At 37.3% G+C, this 22,799-nt stretch overlaps 1 protein-coding gene across 1 annotated transcript in view; it reads left to right on the forward strand.

Annotated features, from left to right (window-relative positions):
• Positions 1–22,799, forward strand: part of ttn.2 (titin, tandem duplicate 2) — a 308,270-nt gene that overhangs the window by 176,808 nt on the left and 108,663 nt on the right. Inside the window, exons 121-144 of the mRNA XM_048599205.1 lie at positions 1,121–1,192; positions 3,307–3,390; positions 5,571–5,654; positions 7,549–7,632; positions 7,989–8,441; positions 9,346–9,429; positions 10,252–10,326; positions 10,746–13,028; positions 13,662–13,715; positions 14,736–15,134; positions 15,378–15,647; positions 15,739–16,014; positions 16,567–16,703; positions 16,814–16,940; positions 17,067–17,333; positions 17,826–18,092; positions 19,543–19,806; positions 19,907–20,046; positions 20,286–20,412; positions 20,619–20,885; positions 20,988–21,254; positions 21,365–21,631; positions 21,803–21,942; positions 22,059–22,185. Coding sequence (XP_048455162.1) covers positions 1,121–1,192; positions 3,307–3,390; positions 5,571–5,654; positions 7,549–7,632; positions 7,989–8,441; positions 9,346–9,429; positions 10,252–10,326; positions 10,746–13,028; positions 13,662–13,715; positions 14,736–15,134; positions 15,378–15,647; positions 15,739–16,014; positions 16,567–16,703; positions 16,814–16,940; positions 17,067–17,333; positions 17,826–18,092; positions 19,543–19,806; positions 19,907–20,046; positions 20,286–20,412; positions 20,619–20,885; positions 20,988–21,254; positions 21,365–21,631; positions 21,803–21,942; positions 22,059–22,185 — 6,615 coding nt within the window. The remainder of the gene's footprint in view (positions 1–1,120; positions 1,193–3,306; positions 3,391–5,570; positions 5,655–7,548; positions 7,633–7,988; positions 8,442–9,345; positions 9,430–10,251; positions 10,327–10,745; positions 13,029–13,661; positions 13,716–14,735; positions 15,135–15,377; positions 15,648–15,738; positions 16,015–16,566; positions 16,704–16,813; positions 16,941–17,066; positions 17,334–17,825; positions 18,093–19,542; positions 19,807–19,906; positions 20,047–20,285; positions 20,413–20,618; positions 20,886–20,987; positions 21,255–21,364; positions 21,632–21,802; positions 21,943–22,058; positions 22,186–22,799) is intronic.

A 22,799-nucleotide genomic window follows, 5' to 3' on the forward strand; every position in this document is an offset into this window, starting at 1 on the left:
CTTCCAGCTGAAGATTGTACCAAATAGTTCAGGATTGTCTTTTGCACCGTCGTTTTGGGCTCAGCTATTCTTGAGGATGGGGGCTTTCGTGGACTCTCCCCCTTCAACTGGTTGTTTCATTTTCCACCATCATTCCTTGCAGATTGTGTAATACTGCAGTGCTCTGGTCTAGTCTATTGGTTGTAGAATTGTTTAGCTCAGTCGATGGTGCACTGTCTCCAATCTTAGCTAATCATATCATGCTGTGTTTTAGTTTTTCTGTGCACGCCTCATTTTCATGCATGTTTGGTGCAGTTTCTGTGTTGCCCTTCTTGACTGAAATAGGATTGATCCCTGGATTCATGGTAATGCAGGAGTGAAGTCTGTGGCCTGTCATGAGGTTGCAGATTGCAGATGATTACAATATTGCTACTATTGACATTGCACACTGCCTCAGGAAGCCAAGTTTTAAGCTGCTAAATCTGTGCTGAATCTATGTGTTTTAACATGTTGGTAATGCTATGCAACACAAGCCCAGTCAGCAGTTGCAATGTCCTTCAGAGCTTGCTCAATCAGTTGTGAATCCAGCATTTGCCCTTGCAAGAGTGTAAAAGTCCAGGAGTATTGATTTATTCGCCATTGGTGGAAGCTGGTGCTTGGTAGGCAGAAATCAACAGGACCTTTCCTTGACCATGTTTGGCCTGATGCTATGAGAACTCATTGACACTAGAGTCAATGTTCCGGCTCTCCAGGTTGTTCCTTCCCAACTCTATACCATTGTTGAATCTGTCCTGCTGAGGTGAGAGGTCATAGCCAGAAATTGCGATACTTCAGTCCTCGGAATTGGCTGTGTGGTTTGATTCACTGATTATGACTGTGCCATGCAGTAGGTAATTACTAACTTTAGCGCAAGTCCCCAGATGGTAATGAGAGGACTTCACATGGTCAAATGGGTAAAATGCAGCTTTATCATTTTTGTTGTTTTGTTTTAAAGAATTTCTCCCCCAGTTTGTACATGTCGAATGGCAAAGGATTGAATTTCCCTGTTATGTATGTCGGTGTGGTTTTAACTTCTTGTTTGGATATTTTAATTATAAAATCATTGTATCTTCAGCTTGTTAACATTCTACTGGTTCTTTAGTGCCAGAAGTTCCTAAGAAGCCCGTTCCTGAACCATTGAAACCAAAGAAAGAGCTGGCACCTCCCAAGAAAGGTATGCATTGAATGCCCTCAACCGTGTCTCCCACATCTCCCGCACCTCATCCCTCACACCCCATCCACGCAATAAAAACCAAAAAAGAATCCCCCTCGTCCTCACGTACCACCCCACCAACCTCCGGATCCAACGCATCATCCTCCGACACTTCCGCCATCTGCAATCCGACCCCACCACCAAAGACATCTTTCCCTCCCCACCTTTATCTGCTTTCCGGAGGGACAACTCTCTCCGTGACTCCCTTGTCCACTCCACACTCCCCTCCAGCTCCACCACACCCGGCACTTTTCCCTGCAACCGCAGGAAGTGCTACACCTGCCCCCATACCTCCTCCCTCACCCCCATCCCAGGCCCCAAGAAGACTTTCCACATCAAGCAGATGTTCACCTGCACATCTGCCAATGTGGTATACTGCATCCGCTGTACCCGGTGTGGCTACCTCTACATCGGGGAAACCAAGCGGAGACTCGGGGACCGCTTTGCAGAACACTTACGCTCGGTTCGCAACAAACAACTGCACCTCCCAGTCGCGAACCATTTCAACTCCCCCTCCCATTCCTCAGACGACATGTCCATCCTGGGCCTCCTGCAGTGCCACAACGATGCCACCCGAAGGTTGCAGGAACAGCAACTCATATTCCGCTTGGGAACCCTGCAGCCCAATGGTATCAATGTGGATTTCACAAGTTTCAAAATCTCCCCTCCCCCCACCGCATCCCAAAACCAGTCCAACTCGTCCCTGCCTCCCTAACCTGTTCTTCCTCCCACCTATCCCCTCCTCCCACCTCAAGCCGCACCTCCATCTCCTACCGACCAACCTCATCCCGCCCCCTTGACCTGTCCGTCCTCCCTGGACTGACCTATCCCCTTCCTAACTCCCTACCTACACTCACCTTTCCTGGCCCCATCCCCGCCTCTTCGACCTGTTTGTTTCCTCTCCACCTATCCTCTCCTCTATCCCTCTTCTATCCGCCTCCCACTCTCTCCCTATTTATTTCAAAACCCCCTTCCCCTCCCCCTTTTCTGATGAAGGGTCTAGGCCCGAAACGTCAGCCTCTCTGCTCCTATGATGCTGCTTGGCCTGCTGTGTTCATCCAGCCCTGCACCTTGTTGTCCTGCATTTCTTTTTGTTGTTCCACATGTTGGCAATAGTTGTGTGAGGAGCTTGCATACAGTAGATGCAAAGGACTTATTTAGCTTGGCATAGAAATCAATGAGTATGGGACATAAATTAGAAATAATTGGTAGGACAATTCTGATGAGGAAAGTTTATTTTTCACCTGAGTTTGTTTGGGTGCTGAATTTCTTTGTCTGAAAAGGTAGTAAACAGAAACCCAACACATTGAAGTGGTGGCTGAATATGCACCAAAAGTGCTGTAACCCGCAGAGCTACAGATCAAATTCTTTAAAGTGGGGTTAGACTGGCTAGCTCATTTATTGGCTGGCACAGACAATATGGGCCAAGTGACCAATTTCCTCACTGTAAACTTTCAATGATTTGATTTCTAGTAAGGTAGTATAATTATCGTTCATTGTTATAATATATCAAGTGTCATTTTGTGGCATGTGGTAAGTAAATTCTTATACCTTACATTTCTAGGTCTGTTTCTGTGTTGTGATGCTACTAACATACGCTGTCATTGCTGGCTTTATTTTATTTGAATTGTGTGCTGAAACATGTTCATTGCAGTTCAGTTCATAGTGGGATAAGCTTTCAAAGATGCTGTATTATTGAATACATGCAGTCTTGTTTGACAACAAATCTTAGTGCACACAATGAACTTATTCAATTCTTTTCAATAACATGTCACATTATTATAACATTCCTAAATTATTACTTCTGCTATGACTCACTCAAGTCGTCTACAACATTTCAACACCAGACCAGGGGGAAGGTGGAGTGTAACTGTCGTAGAAGAGCCTGTTAAGTGTTTGTTTGTCTTAAGACAGCTCAATGTTAAAGTTTACTTCTTTAATGCTAACTCATTTTATGTATAAAAATATTCATCATTTGGTATGTTAACCATGTTGTGCATTTGTTCAATGTAAAATTTCTTCTTGTGAAGATATTCTTTGTTATTTACATTCTATAAAATAATTGTTTTTAAAAGTGCCTGAGATTCCTATGAAGCCAGTTGCTGAGGCTGAACCAATAGCTGTTCCAAGAAAAGTTGAGAAGCCTGCACCAGAAGAAGGTAAAATGAGGAAATAGCACAATAGGGCAAAATACAGCTTGGGCAAGTGTGCAGTCTGGACATTAATGAATCGGGCAGGGAAATAATGAACTGTCTAATTTCATTTGTTGCTCCTGCCAAAGTTAAATTTCGTCCCTATGGTTGAGACCAACATTTCTTGGGGGAAATGTTCTTTTACTCCTTCAAAGTTTCTTTATTTTTACTTATGGATGTTTGTATTATCTTCTTTCATGTTTAATCACAGAAGTGTACATTGATATGTTATGTCTTTCAATTGTGATTGCTTTTTTGTTACTTTTTGAAGTATCATTTTGTCTTGTTGTGTCTCCTCTTAAAAATATGCAAGTATAATTTATATTTAAATTATCAAGTAAGTGGAAAATATAAGAATAATATAAAATATTTATTATATGAAGCGTGAGAATAAATGTAGAATTGTTTCCTTAGATTACAACAATTTTATTCTCATGTTTCTTTTTTATGACAATTCTAAAGGTAGATGGTGCTCATTAGGTAGAGGAATATTTGTGCTATTGAATGGAATGATTTCCATTTCAAGCATCCGTACTTAGCATCAAGTATCAAGTTAAAACTCCACAAATGACGTACATTAGTCATCAAACTTTAACAAAAAAAACTGTGCTACACTAGTTATATTAAAATTTCTCAAACTTGCTTTGTTCGCTCAAAGGTAAATTGGCCATGTCATGTCACTAAGTAGATTTCTGTGCTGTGGGCTCATGCTCCATAAGAACTGAATTCAAACTATCCAACAAAATTTGGTATAGGACCTACGTAACAACAGTAATTTTCCGTTTATTCAATCTGGCTTCTGTTTGAATCCTAGATTACAAATGTAAAGGGAAAATGTCTAATTAATTATATCATTCAACTTTGTGAAATGTCCCTTCGGCAGTCATAACACATTTCAAAGTAAAATACTTAATCAGTTTAAATAATCTTCCAGTTGTATCTAATGTCAGGTAGATTTTAACTGGTACAAAATAATGTAATTTTATGTTTATATGTTTACTCTCTTATGTTTATGTGTCTTATGTTGTCTTTCTCATATTGAATACTTGTTTTAAAAATAATATTTGAAGTGCTTCAAGTTGACAAGAGGGCTCAACCTGCACCCATTCCTGTTTCAAGAAAAGTCTTAATCACTCCAGAAAAGGACAGAAAAGGTACAGAACTAGCCAAGCATTTTGCTGTTTGGAAAAAAAAATGCAAGTACAAATATTCAGTTCTCTACTGAACATTACCAGTGCTCAGCTGGTTCATCAGAATTCTTCTTGTGTAATGTTGTGTCTTTTGTTTCAATGTCCATAATGTAATTTAATAATGTACTGTTGTGGTGTCTTCAAATATTTGTTCCGTTTTTTTTTGTTCTCTTTACAAGTCTTGGAGTCATTATAGCACAGAAAGATGCCACTTGTTTTTTGAATCCACTCTGAAGGACAAACTAGACCAACCCATACCTTCATTCTATCCAGGAAATCCTTAATTTTTTTTACATTAAGCCCAAATCCAATTTCATTTTCAAATCATTCATTGTCTTCATCTTACGGGCAGTGAGTTCTGGATCATTACCATTTATTGTATAAGTGAGTTTTTCGTTACATCCCAGTTTCATCTCTTACATAAAACCTTAGGTCTATGTTCCCTAGACCTTGTATGATCAGCCAGTGGGAACAACTTTGTTTTTGTTGCCTAATCCATTCATTATCTTATAAACCACTATCAGATCTCTCCTCAACTTTATTCCATCAAAGAGAGCAACCCCACTTCTCCAGCTTAACATTGTAGCCAGATTTCCTCATTCCCAGATCTCTCAAAAAAGCATTGGGCCCCAACATGGACAATTTCACAACTTGCATGCCCTCTCCCCTCCCTCGCCAACTGTTTCTTTATCAACTTGTCCTAATGCTGTGGACTGTCTTCACTGATGGTTTCCTGCCACACAAAATGCCTGCCTGTGCCAGCCGACCAGGTAGCTGGTTCAGCCTGGAGGCTGACAAGCTATATGTAAATAATGCCTAGAAGCAAAAATCATTGGCTGGTTACATCTGTAACTATATTCATGTCCATTATGTCTATCAGCATTAGTTCTAACTGTCAATGTGTTTGTCTATGCTAGTAACTTCTGTATAGTCTAAAGCTGTATGTTATTGTTCAAGTCCCTGAGGTTATGAAAAGTTACATTTACGAAGAAATTACAGAAGTTCCTTATGAAGAAAAATCAAAAATTTCTTCTGTTAAAGGTATATTTTAAAAAACCTTACATTTGTTGACTGCTGTTCTTTTAATTCTTATTGTGTTCCAGTGTCATGCTGGCTCTTCTACTTAAATGACTTTAATACTTGTAGTTTTGTGTCTTATGTCTTGCTCTGTCTGTTATTATGTTATTGAGGTGCTGTGTTTCAAAAAAGTTTCTTGACTTTTTGCGCTTCTCATTAACCGAACTGAGTTATTCTGAGCAACAACAAGCACGTTTAAGGCTCCTTTAAGGTCTAAAATACTCCAAGGCACGTTTCAAATAGGAATTGGGAAAATAATAAATGAATCAGTTACAGAAGATTGGAAGGAATGAAAAAAACGCTGGTTGAAGTGATGGGCTTTGAGCAATTTTTAATAGGACGAAACAGAATATAAGAGGTGCATAGAGAGAATTCCGTATTAGTAGGATTTGGGTGGCCATAGGTTCTGATTCTGGTAGGCTGTGTGGAGGCAAAAGAAAATAGAGGATTTTGCAAGTTAGATGGGGATAATATAGTACTGAAAAGGAATAAAGAAGTGGGGTGAAGCCATAGAGAGCATTGAGCACAAACATGTTGGGGAATCAAACTTCTCAGAGTTCTCTTCATCTACGTCCATTATTGTGAGGACCTTTTTGGCTAAAACCTTATGATGTGTATGCACAAGATTTTGGCCTATGTTATAGTACAAAGTGGGAGAAAAAATTGAAGCAATTCACTGACTTATAGTTTAAATTCAATGGAAAATTTGTCAAAGCAGGATTTTGCAGTATAGTGGCGATCAATTAACAGCCACAGAGGATGGAAGATGGGAGATCAGAAGGATATCCTTCGAGTCACCAAGTGCAGAGACCACTAAAAGTTTACATAGGGATTTGTGCACCGTTTAGTTGAAGGTGGAATTAGGCAGAGTTTGTAATTGGGAGGATATGGACCTGAAATTTAACTTATGGCCAATGGTATCAAGACTGAAATTAGTTTACATCTTTGTCAAACATTTTTTTAACCAAGAGGCAGCCATTACATTACAATTATTTCCATTGATTTTCAGACAGTTGGTTGATCAAAACTATTTATTTAGCATTGTATCAACTAGCGATAATTTGTCTGCAGCTATGCAAAGTTTGCACCTTACCATTATAAAACAATTATTTACTTTTGACAATTTGGTTGGGAGCACAATATGTGAGGTCATAAAATACAAACAAACATGAGCTTTTATTTCTGTAGAATTGAAAAGTAGATAGATTTGCTGAACTTTCCTAGAATCTTGGTTAGATGTCCTTGGAGTACTGTACTCAGTTCTAGTCTCTAAGTTACTAAAATAATGCAGAATGCAAAAAACAAACAAGGATCGTGCCAGATCAGAGAGGTCGTACCTATCAGGAAAGGTTGCACAGGGCTAAACTATTTTTCCTAGAAAGAGAGAATTGAGTGAGGACCCAACTTTATAATAAAACTTCATAACAATGAAGGGATTTAGTGGAATAGGTATAATGAAGATGTTTTCCACTTGTGAGGCAGCCAAAACTAGAGGACATAAGTATGACATGGTCACTATTAAATCCCGTAAGGAACTCAACAAAAATGACTTCACTTAGAGAATATGCAGTGTGCTACCACCTAGAATATTGAGACAAAAAAGGGGATTTTTAAAGGGGCAGCTAGACAAGTACCTGACGGACAAAGATGTAGAAATATATGCAAATAGGATTCAATAATGTAGGCTAAATAGAATGTGAAGCATAAACACCAGCTGAATAGCTTGTTTCAGTGTTGTAACTTCTATCCAGTTTTACTACATGGAAATTGCAGTGTTATTATAAAATTAATGACTGCATTTGCTTTTCCAGAAATAAATTTAATGTGACTTACAAACGTTTTAAAAATGTCTTTAAAGTGCCTAAGGTTGCCAAGAAACGTGTGCCTGAAAAAGTTGTGCCAATCACATTTGCAGAAAGCAAGGAGGTTACTCCAGTAAAAGGTACAGAAGTGGCAGTACCTTCATTTTTGTAATCTTCTCACAGCTAATACTAATAGTAACTTTAATGTTTCCAAAGCTCCATCCAATAACAAGTAATATGTTATATTTTCATGTTGTTATCCTTTTCATCATCAGCATCTTCTCTGTTCCTTGTTTTTTAATTGTCTTATATGATTTGGTTTGGTGATTACCTTGTCTGGCTTTGGTTTTACATATTTAGTTTTATAACTGTGTTTGTAGTGATGTTACGTTATCTTTTGTAGTAACATCTGTGTCATCTTATACTCTTCAAATCTAATCTTCTGAAGTTTTGACCATTAACTAAAATACTAAAACTTTTTCTTCAAACTCTGAAGCTTTCAAGAAGACTTTACGTGAAGAAATTATTGAAGATGACAAGACTATTTCATATGATGAGATTGTTGAGCGTGATGAGGTGACATTATACGAAGAAAAAAATGAATTTGAAGAGGAAACTGTTGAGACTGACGAGCAAATTTTATATGAGGAAAGTGTTGAGTTTGATGAGGCAGTCTTGCCTGAAGAAACTTTCGAAGATGACAATGTAATTTTACCTGAGGATGTCGTTGAGGCAGATGAGATTTTGCATAAAGAAATTGTTGAAGCTGACAAGACAACTTTATATGAGCCAAGTATTGAAATCAGTGAAATGCCTTTACGTGAAAAAACTGCTCCATTTGACAAAATTATTTCACCTAAAAGAATCATTGAGGCTGAAAAGAAAACTTTACGTGAAGAGATGATTGAAGTCACACCTCCAGAAAAAGAGAAAATGATTACAGAGGAAGGTATAGGACTGATTTAATAGAAAAGAGTATTCTAAAACAACTGCAGTATCTCAGCAATTAATGTAAATATTTATGAAACTTTGATTTTCTCACACCTTCTTTGGGAAACTCTGTGTTTAGTTATATCCTGATGTCTCCAATATTGCCATCTAAATCTCAGATATTCTCCAGTTACACTGGCTCTATTCTTCCTTAGAGATAACAAGGTGTAGAGCTGGATGAACACAGCAGGCCAAGCAGCATCAGAGGAGCAGGAAGGCTGACGTTTCGGGCCTAGACCCTTTTCCTTGTCTGTTTTAATATCATGTTTTAATATTTATTTTGCAATATAAGCATTTGTGAATTCAAACATTTTTAGAAATTACTCACTAAACTTAAACTTTACAAAATCAACTAAATAAAAGATCACATAGGCAATAGTTAATATTTACCACACTGTGTGAACATTATCTCCCACTCGGGACATGCCCCATTTATTGCAGTGTAGAGAATTAAACACTTATTTACAGGAACCAAGACTGGAGACTAATCAGCTAAAATTATGCTAAGTAAAATCAAAGTATACTTAAAAAATCTGCTGCCCTACAATGTCTACCTGGTAGGATATTCACTGATAGAGTTTCCTGGGCACTTTTTCATAGGCTACCCTTTCTCGTTATATTATCTTTATTATTATATATAGTTCTGTGCAATTTATATGGATTATGTTCCATTATATTGAACATTAATGCTTAAAAGTCCTTCTTAAACTTTTAGTTAACAAATTTAACGCATTGTGTTTACTATTCTTTGATTATCACTTTTGAGTATGTTTGATTGTGTGCTATTAATGTTGGCAGTGATTTAGGACACACACATATAGATATATATCCACACTAAATATTTGAACCAAATTTTTTTTAAGTGACTACTTATGTTGAGAAGATTGAACCTAAAGGTGATGTTCTAGTCACTGCTCCAGTGAAACAAGATTTGGAAGCAGAGGAAGGTACACAAATGGGTGTCACTCATTGTCTTGTGTCACTGGTGCAAAATCCATGAAGCATTCTACATTTTAATACCCGTCATTTTCATCACATCTTCTCATTTGCAGTTTGTCTTTCTTGCAATTCATTATTTCATTGCTTTATTACATATGCTTGCTTTTGAATATATTTTGTTACTTTATTCATCTGTCCGTTTTTATAATTTTATTCCCTGAGTATATACTGTAATTAGTGAAGGAGAATTTATGATGAAAGGGAACTATCTTAGCTACATATATGATTTAACTATGAAAAATGAAACTCAACCCTGATCTATCTAATTACTGTACTTTATTACTGTTGTGAGGCTCTAGCGATTAATAATATTTAATGTGCCATGTAAATTTAATGTAAGCAATTCCTCCAGTTTTAAATGTGTAATTCTCCTGCCCAATCTTTGTATATACCATCTGTTCTCAAGAACAAAACATAATCAATAATTTCACACTTCTAAGATTTCTATATAAAAGATAACTGAACTATTGACCAGTTAGGTAGCAACCCTGAGTGCTGCAAGAAAGTTTTTTCTCCCCTCTCATTGATGACCCATGTGGTCTTGCAAATTCAGCATCAGGTGAAAACAGAAAAGGAAATATGTTCAAAATTAGACTGGTGCTGAATTCTAATTGGTAATTCATTGCACTAATGCAGTAGTTACTGAACCATAGGACAATTACCTATGAATTTTAAGATACTTTTCATATTGTGAAGGACAAATTTCCATGTAATTATATATTCAGAGTTTTGACTCTTTGGTAACAAAATTTTTGACATTCTTTTTAAAGTGCCTGAAGAGGAGGAAGTACCTGTCACTACAGTTCCCATTTCTGCACCAGGACCAGTCAAGAAACCTGTAAAAGGTACATTTTATCAACAGTTTGGATCTTTCTTTACAACTGTAAATGTGAAAATACTTAACTGTTTGTAGTAGTAGTAGTAATATAGTAATGTACAGCTTAGGTTTTTTTTAGTGTTAAATGTAAGGTTATGCAGAATTCAAGTCCACAGGTTTCTAAATGTTGTGTACTGGTTGTATCAAATTGTCTCTTCAGTCTATATAAAAAGTTACAATTGATGTATCTTGTCTGTTGTGATACTATCTGTTAATGTGTATATTTGTAAATTTTCCTGTCTATGGATATGTTTTACAGTGTCTTTTACTTTGGTGAATATTGCTGTAAATTTGGAGATTTTGACATTGGTTTTGTTAAATGTTCTTTTAGGGAATGACAAAAAAGTCTTTTTATTTGTCACTAAATTAAATATGAAACCTTTGTAGCTGCAGAAAAACCCAAGCCATCTTTGAAACTAAAAACTACAGTCAAAGTTCGAAAGGAAGTTGAAGATATTATAGAAATTCCAGTACTGAAGAAAATTAGTAAGGTTTACGAGGATGAGAAAGATGAAGACAAGGGTATTGTATTAACGAAAGTTGATACCTCCCTGAAAGAAGAGGAAATCTTAGAGGTAAAACTTAGAAAATCAATGGAAGGTCCTGAGGAAACAGAAGCTGACGAAGGATATATATTGCCCAAGAAACCAGATGTAATATTAAAAGAGAAAGAAACAGAAAGAGAAATAGTATTACAGTTGGTTGATGAAATTCCTAAAATAGACAAAGGTAATGGGGAAAGTGTAACCTTAAAGAAACCAGATAAAATTTCTGTTGAACAAGATGATATATACAAGGTGCGACCTGAAAAGGTTAGTAAAGTACGATCCAAGGAAATGGAGAAAGAGCCAGGTATACTAGTTAAGAAACCCGAGGACATCCACAAACGAGAGAAAGATGCAGAAAGGGTACAATTAAGGAAGCACGATACTGTCCCTAAAGAAGAAGCGTTGAAAGATAAAAGCATAATGTCAAAGAAATTACCCACTCGTGAGGATGATATGAAAAAGCAAATAATGTTGGAAAAAGTTGGTGAAGTGCCTAAAACTGAAAAAGATAAAGGAAAGGTTATGCCTCTAACCGTAACAGAACTGGTTCCTGTGGAGGTAGGGCACAGAGAACAAATAAGTGTAAAACGGGATGAAGTTCCTGGCATAGAGAAGGAGAAGGAGAAAATCCCTCCATTGGAAAAACCTATTAAAGTCCCTAAGAAACGGGAAGATGAAGCCAAACATCTTCCTAAAATAGTTCACGAAAAGCCTAGGATTATACCATCTCCTGAAGAAGGAGCACCTGAAAGTATAGAAATTTATCCACTAGAGCAGGTACCCAGGGAAGCTGCTCCAGAAAAACCTGTATCAAAATTAGTGCCAAAGGTTATGGCAGAAGAGGTTACTGATGTTTCCAAAGTAATACATGAAAAGAAAATGGTGCCCCCTAAAGAAATACCTCATGAGACACCTTTAAAAGCTGTTAAAGGGAAAGTTCCAGTTTCAAAAGACCAGGAAAAGAGTTATGAGAAATTTGAAGAAAAAGAACCACAGAAAATTCACAAAGTACCTGAAAAGGATGTGGCAGTTTATAAGCAAAAACCACAAGTTGCCCCAACTAAAATTGATAAAGAGAAAGGATTAGCCACCCAAGAGCAAAAGCCTGTGAAGTTCGAAAAAATCCCCTCTAAAGAAATTCTACCTGATGAAAATGAATTGCAAAAAATACTGGAAGTTCCTGAAAAGCCATTGGTGATCCCTATCGAGAAAGTTGATGAAACACATCTTAAAATTGGAAAAAGAAAAGAGCCAGTTTTGGAAGAACAGAAGGATATTAAAGAGCTGAAGAAAGTCCCTTCAAAAGAAATTGTAGTGGAAGAAAAGCCACAGAAAATACCTGTAAAGAAAGCATTGACACCTCGCGATACACCTGACACCACACAGCTTAAAGTTGGAAAGGGGAAAGTGCCAGTATCAGAAAAAAAAGATCAAGCACAGGTGAAGAAGATTCCATCAAAAGAAATTGTAGTCGAAGAAAAACTACAAAAAATACCTGTAAAAAAAGTACTGACACCTCGGGATGTATCTGATACTGCGCAGCTTAAAATTGGAAAGGGGAAAGTGCCTGTATCTGAAGAAGAAAAGGATCACGTACAGCTTACAAAGATTCCTTCAAAAGAAATTGTGGTGGAAGAAAAGCCACAGAAACTACCTGTAAAGAAAATATTGACACCTAGAGATACACCTGAGACAGCGCATCTTAAATTTGGAAAGGGAAAGGTGCCAGTAGCAGAAGAAAAGGATCAAGTACAGCTTAAGAAGATCCCATCAAAAGAAGTTGCAGTGGAAGAGAAACCTCAGAAAATACCTGTAAAGAAAGTGTTGACACCTAGAGATGTTGTGCATCTTAAAGCAGGCAAAGGGGTTATAGCAGTTGGTGAGAAAGAACATGAAACGGTACAAGTGACAAAAGTTCCTTCTGAAAGCATCTCAACAGAAGAAGACTATGAAGTAGAATCAGAAGACATATCAATAGAAGAATTGAGAGACAAAGAAGACTGGGATTGGGAACTAACTGAAGAAGAGGAGGAATATGGCTCTTCTGTTGATTGGGAGCAGGAAGATGCCGAAGAGCTTGAGGGTGTAGTTGAGACTCCTTCAAAGCCTTACAAACGACGAGGTGAGATGGCTGCTGCTCATCTACCAAACTGATTGTTCATATCTTGTGCTTTGAAAAATGGATCAGTGTTCTTTGTTCTGTATGTTCATTTTTGTCCATCACCTTTGTTTCTCGTGGCACTGCAGCCTATGTTTATGTGCATGATGTTCTGTAGTTGTCAAAAATGTTTGCTCTAAAATTCATATTTGTTGCTTGTGTTTGGTCCATGTAGTCCTATGCTTCCCAAGGGAAAATGTCTTAATTTACATTGTTTGCTATTAACAGAGCTCTTGGTGAATTAAAATCATTTTTCACGATCATCATTGAAGGCAGATGCTTCAGTAAACCTTCCAAATTGACCGGTTTCACATCTTCTTCATTCAAAACTAATATTATTTTTTTCATTTTAAATCTCCTCTGGCCGCATGAGTAAGCTTTAGTTTTTCATATGTTAAATAAGTAGTACTGCCATTTTGATTATTTTGTGTTCGTGCTATAGAAATTTATATATAAATATATTTTTGCATTTAAATACAATACACTTTCTTCGCCTCATTGTTTCCACTCTTAGAATATTACAGATTCATTTTTACAAATAGTAATTTGGAAGGATAGTCATGACATGCCGATAATTATGTTACTATCTCACTACAGATGCTAAGGCACCAACTGATGAAGCCGGCAAGGGTAGAGGCATACTGAGAGGTGAGAGGGAACATCAAGCACACAGTAACAACTATGAACAAATGCATGATTGCACACATATATACATATTGTACCACAGCCACTAGTAAACATGTAGATGCCAACACATGCAGTAGTATTCCTATGTACCACATCTATTTAGACAAATTAATGAATCATATTGCTGTTAAGATGATGCTATTTAAATTTCATTCATACATTTCTTGACAACTCAATTAAATGCTATAGTACATTTCCATTATTTTAGCATATTTATTTGACATATCATTTGCATGACCTCCTAATTACAGAAATGCTTGACGGCTGCATAGACTTGATAGCAAACCCTTGATTGATTTTGCATTGCTTAATCTGCATGAACTGCCCTCTCTTTATTGCTTGCAGCTCTGTAATGTAATCACTGACATTTGTACAATCCTTTCTGCTCAAACACAATTAATCAGTCTGCGTACTGCACACAAATACTTACTGCAACTGATTTTGGTAGACCGAGTAAGTAACATGGAAACTAATTGAAGAAACATAACACAATGTTTTTGTGTCATGATCATCTTCCTAACACATTAGCATGCATTTTTCTATTTGTGAACAAAACACACAGTTTTTGACTGCACAGAATAGTTACTACTTGTGCTGCCTGAACGCTGTGATTATGAAACACTGATACTCCTTGGTGAGTAGCAAATCATGCTGCAATCATAGTGGCTTTATATCATGTAATCATGTATGTCATGTAAGCTTTATATCAAACCTTACCACCTGAAAACATTATCGCATGATGAAAAGCATAGACTTTGAAGGATGGCTTCAATGTATCAATTTACCTCGAAGAACTAAAACCAAGTTTACAGCATTTGATGGCCTTAGTCAATTATATTGCTCTGCTTGCATCGCTGTCGTTTCTTTACCAACTGAAAATGGCACGTGGCATCTAAGTGTCTGATTCGCATCAAACCACCATCAGAAACATGCAAAAAAAAGCAACAAATAAAATCCAATGTATTTGTGTTCAACTCCAAATTTTAGCGAGAAAGACACCATCACCTGGAGATGGAGACAGGAAACCACTTAAACCAGGTGCAGGAAGACCACCCTCAGAAGAGCCACCTTTTGCAGGGTTCCAGCTCAAAGCAGTCCCACTGAAATTTGTGAAAGAGCTTAAAGATGTCGTACTGGAAGAAGCTGAGTCTATAGGGTCTTCTGCCGTGTTCGAATGTCAGATCTCCCCATCTACAGCGCAAACATCTTGGATGAAAGATGGGGGCACTGTGAGAGAAGGCCCTAAATACAAATTTACCTCCGATGGCAAAGATAGAAAGTTACAAATCATTGATGTGCAGCTTTCAGATACTGGTGAATATAGCTGTGTAGGTCGCCTCGGCAAACAAGAAAAGACATCTACAGCAAAGCTAATTGTTGAAGGTACTTTGCATTGCTCTTTGATATATTGCATAGTGCAAACCAAGAACAAGATTGCACAATGTATTAGCATAGTTCAATCCTGCTGAATTTAATTGTTAAGCTCAAATGGTCATGCATACTATTATACAAGGCTTACTAGATTAGGATCGTTAGATTTAATAGAAAGCTTTTGAACATTTTTAATAAAATTAATACTCAGCTTATTGTAGAAAATTCATTGATATTTTCCCCAAAATATTTTAGAAGTACCAGTGGCATTCTATAAAACATTGGATGAGGAAATAACCATCTTCAAAGGACAGCCCCTTTATTTGACCTGTGAACTGACCAAAGACAAACCAGTGATTTGGAAGAAGGATGGCGAGCCTCTACCAGAGGAATCTGAGAAGTACTCAATTAGTGTCATTGGGTTGCAGCGTTGCATTACGATCACCAGTGCGGATTTTGATGATGCTGGAGTATATTCTGTTGAGACTGCTAACATAAGATGTGAGGGTAAAGTTAATGTACAAGGTTAGTATATATTCACCTTCTTGCATAATTGAGGCAACAGTGAAAGGATTTGAGGGCTAGTTTTTGTTTACGCTTGTTTTTCCATTTGTAGAAATTGTAAGGAAATGGTTTGTTAAACCAGTTCGGGACCAGAGGGTCAAGCAAAAAGAAACTGCCGTTTTCGAATGTGAACTTGCAAAAGATACGCCAAACTTCAAGTGGTTCAAAGGGGAAGAGGAGATTCCCATGGAACCCACTGCAAAAACTGAAATTAAAAAAGTTGGCAAAATTCTTAGTCTTATTGTGAAAAATGCAACACCAGAAGATATGGCTGAATACACAGTGGAGGTTGAGGGACAGGCTTCAACAGCCAATCTGACTGTTGGTGGTAAGTTTCATCATTCTTGTAGAAGTGTATGCTCCTTTGCCCTCCCAGCACTGACAATCTGTATGTTATTAATAATTTTAGGTAGGGCGCATACATGGTATTCACACGTCATAAGTCTTACTGTCAAAATTTTTGGCCACCATTGTAAATTGTAAAGTCAGTATTTCCCATTCTTTTCCTACATGGTCTAAAGGAAGCTAGCAGCAGGCTTTAGTCGCAATCTGGCTTTTGAACTAGATGCTGAATCTTGTACACACTGACATATGGGCAATGCCAACGGAAATCACTAATTTAAGAAGATGTTAACAACATGAAATAGACAGCTCTGACTAATGATTTTTTGTATGTTCCTTTATAGAACTAAACAGTTTTACAACACAGAAGGGAGCCATTGAATAATTTCACTTAATCCTATTTCCTGACTTTTCTCTAGAAACTTTGAATTTTTTAAAGTATCTGAAATGCTATGATGATTTTTCAAGTTTGCTTCTGACAGTATCCCGTCGACATTCTAGTCTAATGGGAAAATTACATTTTACACTCTCTGTTTAGAACGGGAGATTGATATACTTTCAGAACTACAAAGTGTTGAAGTGTATGAGAAAGAAACAGCCACCTTCGAAACTGAGATCTCACAGGATGTTCCAGTTGAGTGGAAGCTCAAGGGAGAAATCCTCCGCCCATCACCGGTAGGCGTTCCTTCAAAACTGAAATCTTTAGCATGAGAAAAGGAAAAAAAACAAGACTGTCAAGTTGTGTTGTTAAAAACTTTAAATTCTGATTTTTTTTAAAAATGTAGACATGTGAAATGAAAGCAGAAGGCACAAAACGTTTCTTGATCCTTCATGATGTCAAACTGGATCAAGCTGGTGAAGTTGTCTTCAGGGCACGGAATGCTACATCGATTGCTTATCTGAGAGTGAAAGGTACCTCTTATTCTTGAAGGAAATATTCAGAGTAGTTTTCTTTATGATGAAAGAGGACAAGAAATTTTAAAGAAAATGCATTTTAATGAAAACGAAATTGATTCCTAAAACAAATGTTCTTTTCAGAAATCGAACTTGATTTTGTGACACCACTGAAAGATGTCACTGTTCCTGAAAAACGCCAGGCACGATTTGAGTGTGTGCTTAGCAAGGAGGTTCCCAAAATTCTGTGGTCGAAAGGTACCGACATTCTTAAGGCTGGCGATAAATATGATTTAGTTGCTGATGGAAAGAAGCACATTCTTGTTATCAATAACTCAACCTTTGATGACGAGGGAGATTACACCGCTGAAATTGTAGGCAAGAAGTCAACTGCAAAACTGACTGTGACTGGTAGGTTTTGTTTTTAATTAATTGCACTTCATTGTTAAACTTTATAGGGTCTCATTTAACTTAATTCCTCCACTTTGCTTATAGTTTGGTGATGTGGTTTTGGCATGTGTTTGTGAACTGCTGTTCAAATATTTCAGGGATGTTTTTATTTGTGTTGTCCATCCCTGACTTTGTATTTGTTCTTCTGAAAGTATCTATACAAATAAAGATGTAAATCTTGTCATTCTAAATATGCCATGTGTATTAAGTTAAACCCTGAGTGTGATTTGGGTCATGGCAGATGGCTTACTCATAAATTTAGGCTTCATTGTGTAGATCAGAGAGTTGCTGGGCATCTTATTAACACCATAACAAAGAAAGAACTTGTAATTATATCATGGCTTGCATAGTTTTCATACAGTTTTCAAAGCAGACGTAGATTTCAATTGAATTATTAAGTAGATGGTTTTGAACAGTGGTAATAATTGCTGCATTTGTTACTTCGTATTTCAGGTATGAGGTTGAAGTTCATTACACCACTAAAAGATCAGACAGTCAAAGAAGGTAACACGGCACATTTTGAATTCGAGCTATCACATGAAAATATGCCAGTGAGTTGGTACAGAAATGAAAAGAAAATTCACCCAAGCAGAACTGTTCTGATCTCCACTGATGGGAAGAAGCATATATTAGAAATTAAGGAGACAACTCTTGATGATACATGTCAAATACGAGCAGACGTTGCTCAACTATCCACAAAGGGCTATCTGAATGTCATCGGTAAGAATTTTAAGTAATTATTTAGAGTTCTGTTTTGCAATGAGACAGACACTTTGAGCCGAACACAATCACAGAACTTAACACAGTACTGTTATGGTGTAGAAGAGGCCATTCAGCCCATTTCTTTTACACCACACTTTAAATCTACATCCTCTTGTTCTTGTTCCTTTGGCAAATGGAAACAGCTCTGTACTGACTCTATCCAGCCCGCTCATGATATTGAAAATCTCTACCAAATCTCCTCTCAGCCTTCTTCTCTCCAAGAAAACAGTCCCACCTTCTTCAACCAATCCTCATGAAGTTTCTCATTCCTCAAACCATCCTTGTAAATCACTTCATTTTCTCCATGAATTTACATCTTTCTTACCATGTAGCACCTGTAAGTGTACACAATATTCCAGAGGTTTAACAAGAGTCTTATACTAATCCAACATCATCTCCTCGCTCTTGTACTCTATTCCCCTATTAATAAAGCTGAGAACATTGTTTGGTTTATTAACTGCTCTCTCCACCTGTCCTGCAATATTGAATGTTCTGTACATATGCATATCCAGGTCCCTCTGCTTCTGTACCCTGTTTAGAATTGAACCCACTATTTGTATTGTCTTTCAAAGTTTTTCTGACCAAAATGCATCACATCACACTTTTGTTAATTGAACCTGATTTGCCACCTATCTGACTAATCCACAAGCTTGTCAGTGTCCTTTTCAAGTTTGATAACTTTAGTCTGATGGGTGGGTCTCCTGATATAGTGCTTGAAAAAAAGCACTTCCCACTGTTCCCGGGCAGGCTGGATGAGAAGCTGCATGGAGACATTACTAAACTATACAGCTTCTCTTGTCTGTCTGAGCCATGTTCTAGCTGCGTGTTCCCTACCTGACACCAGTCACTGATCAGGACAAACGTGCTGATGAGGTTAGAGATGTGGAGAATAAATTTGAAATGCTTTTATAAAAGAAAAGGTTGCAACTGCAGGTTAAGCTTGGGATACTGTTGAAGAAGAGAATGCCGTGCATGGATTGCATTCAGAACTGAAATTACATTCTGTTTCAGCAGCACTGATGCTGCTATGTAGAAATCAATGCAGGCAGATCTAGATTCCATTTAAGGATGGCATTGGACTTCTGTTCCCATCAGCTGGTCATATGGTCATGCCCACATCTCCATCACTTCCTTGGCAAGCTACTGCATTCCACAGTGCCAGCTATTTCTGCTACTAACAGCAGTGCCACCCACATCCCCCCACCCCACTCCCGTCACCTGGACCTGCAACCAAATTCTGACTTTAATGTTGTATACAATTGTTCACATAACTGTACAGATAAAGCAAACATCAAGGACATGAGGTGTTTGTGATTATTCATTTCTTGAGTAGTTGTAAAATTATACTTTTGTGAGAAATATTCCCTTTCTCACAGCAGAGTATCAGCTGTTTATCTTATATCCACAGAGGCGGATCCCTATTTCACAGTTAAACTGCAAGATTATACTGCTGTTGAGAAAGATGAAGTCACCCTGCAATGTGAAGTCAGCAAGGATGTACCTGTAAAGTGGCTGAAGGATGGCACAGAAATCATAGCATCAAAGACAGTTTCAATTAAAGCTGTTGATAAATGTCGAATTTTGACAATCAAAAAAGTTGACATTAAAGACAAGGGTACATTTGAGTGTGATTGTGGAACTGATAAGACAAAAGCCATTTTGAACATTGAAGGTATATGCTTTATAAATGAGTATACATAGATGTTTCAAAAATCATTACGCAATGATCTTTCTTGATGTGTCGCTAAACGCATTTTTAATACTGGTTACAGCTCGTATCATCAAGGTGCTGCGTCCATTGCATAACGTAGAAATCTTTGAAGGTGAAAATGCACACTTTGAAGTAGAAATCTCAGAAGATGATGTGCACCCTCAATGGAAGCTGAAGGGTGAAGCCTTGCTACTGTCACCTGTAAGTTGTTTCCTTAATTTAGTTCAACATTGCTGCCTTTAAATTGGCAGTAAAGAATTTTAAATCAGAATTGTGGTAATTCAAAATAATTTTTTAAAGTCATTATTAGAAAATCTGCCTCCAAATAAATGTTCAGCCAAACTTTACAGCCTGTGTGGTAATGTGAGAAGAAAGGTTGGAGAAAGTTTAGTACAATTGAACTCCATGTTAATGTACTTTGGACTATTTTGTGTTGACAGCAATGTGAGATTGTTGAGGACGGCAAGAAGCACATTTTGACTCTGTACAATTGCAAGCTAAGTGATTCTGGAGAAGTTTCATTCCAGGCTGCTAATGCTAAGTGTGCAGCTAATCTGAAAGTCAAAGGTATTCTTATAATTCATTTAGAAGAATTTGTAAACATTTCCTTGAGATATAATTATTTAAATCGAGGCAAGTAATTTAATAGCATAGTGCTGTCCCTGTAAACGGAATGTCTGATTTCCATCTGTAACGTATGTATTTGAAAATGTATATATTTTTGTCTCTGTAGATTATTATCTAATCTCTTTACTTCCTATACTCCCTTTCAGAAATTCCACTCACCTTCATTGTACCACTTAATGATGTGAAAGTATATGAGAAAGATGAAGCAAAATTTGAATGTGAGGTATCCAGAGAGCCCAAAACATTCCGTTGGCTGAAAGGAATTGAGGAAATTAAACCTAGTGCTAAATTTGAAATGTTAGCAGAAGGAACAAAACATACATTGTTAGTTAAACAAGCTGCATTTGATGATGAGGCAAAATATATGTTTGAAGCAGAGGACAAGAGGACAAGTGGCAAACTGATTATTCAAGGCAAGTGAAAGGATTAAAACGGCAATATATAAATTCCTTAGTAGACAAACTGTTCTCTTGTTAAATGTAGCTTGAATTTTTAAAAAAATACTTTATTCTTAGGCATACGGCTTGAATTCACCAAACCTCTTGAAGACCAGACGGTAAAAGAACGTGAAACAGCAGAATTTGTCACTGAACTGTCTCATGACAACATACCGGTTGTATGGTACAAAAATGACAAACGCCTACATCCAAGTAGGTCAGTGACTATGAAGGATGAAGGTAAAGTCCATTCTATCACATTCAAAGATGTGACCATTGACGATACTTCCCTCATCAAAGTTGAAGCTATGGATAAAAGTTCCGAGGCCAAACTTACTGTACTCGGTAAATATATACGGGAACACGCAAACTATTTTTCCTAACCTAACTTTGAGCTGAAACATTGTATTCCTTATTTGACCTCTCTAATTTGCTTTGTTTTCTGACTTTCTTAGAGGGTGATCCATATTTTATCAGCAAATTACAGGATTACACAGCAGTAGAAAAAGATGAAGTTATCCTCCAGTGTGAAGTCAGTAAAGCTGCTGCTCCAGTTAAATGGTTTAAGGATGGAAAAGAGCTAATTCCTTCTAAGAACCTTCAGATTAAAACAGATGGAAAGAAACGCATATTGGTTATTAAACGGGTCCTGAAGGGTGATCAGGGACAATATTCATGTGACTGTGGCACTGACAATACATCAGCCAAACTAAATATCGAGGGTAGGAATAACTAAATGTTGTCTTATTGATAGCACTTTGAAATGCACAATTACCTCTACCTTTATTGTTTTAACTAGAATTGCATTTTTAAAACTTTGATGATTTTGTTTTCAAAAAATGATAATGACGTGCTGTTCCTTGACAATAACAATTTACATTATTTTGCTTCAGAACGTGATATTAAAATATTACGTCCGCTGTATAGTGTTGAAATCACAGAAACCGAAACTGCCCACTTTGATACTGAAATTTCTGAAGATGATGTACATGGCAATTGGAAGCTAAAGGGGGAGAATTTACACCCATCTCTGGTGAGTTTTAACATGAGCAAGATGCTGAATTATTTTGACTTCTTTCTATTTTCCATCTTTATCTCCATGTTCCTTCCTTCAAAACTTTACATGTTTTTTTTCTCATAACAATTTAGGATGTAGAAATCAAAAGAGAAGGCACAAAACATTTTCTTTCACTGTACAACGTACGCATGGATCAAGCTGGTGAAGTTGAGTTTCAGGCCGCTAATGCCAAAACCAGTGCTCATTTGAGAGTCAAACGTAGGTTGCTCCTTAATATTATATACCAAGAATATTCATAATCAAGAAATGTGCACTTATAATATCTTTACAGGAGATAGGGGAAGGGATAGCTTGGGGGTATAATCACTGGGCTGTTAAACCAGAGATCCAGGTAATATTCTGGAGACATGGGTTCAAATCCCATTACAGCAGATGGTAGAATTGAAATTCAATACAAATCCAGAATTAAGAGTCTTATAATGACCATGCAAACATTGCCAATCGTTGGAGAAATCACCTGGTTTACTAATGTCTTTTAGGAAAGGAAGCTACCATCCTTACCTGGTCTGGACTGTATGTGACTCCAGACCCACAGCAATGTGGTTGACTATTAACTACCATCTCTTTGGGAAATAAATGCTGGCCTAGCCAGTGATGCCCTCATTCTATGAATGAATAAAAAAAAACTTTCCATGAATGTTTTAAGTATCTTGAAATACCCGCCCCATGATGACATTTTTCATTGTGAACCAATGAGTATAGAAGTTTATAAAATCATGAAGGGCATAGACAGGGTGAATAGCCAAGGTCTTTTCCCCAGGGTAGCAGAGTCCAAAACCAGAGGGCATTGGTTTAAGGTGAGAGGAGAAAGA

Source organism: Rhincodon typus, chromosome 7, assembly GCF_021869965.1.
Source record: "Rhincodon typus isolate 14 chromosome 7, sRhiTyp1.1, whole genome shotgun sequence".
Classification (NCBI taxonomy): Eukaryota; Metazoa; Chordata; class Chondrichthyes; order Orectolobiformes; family Rhincodontidae; genus Rhincodon; species Rhincodon typus.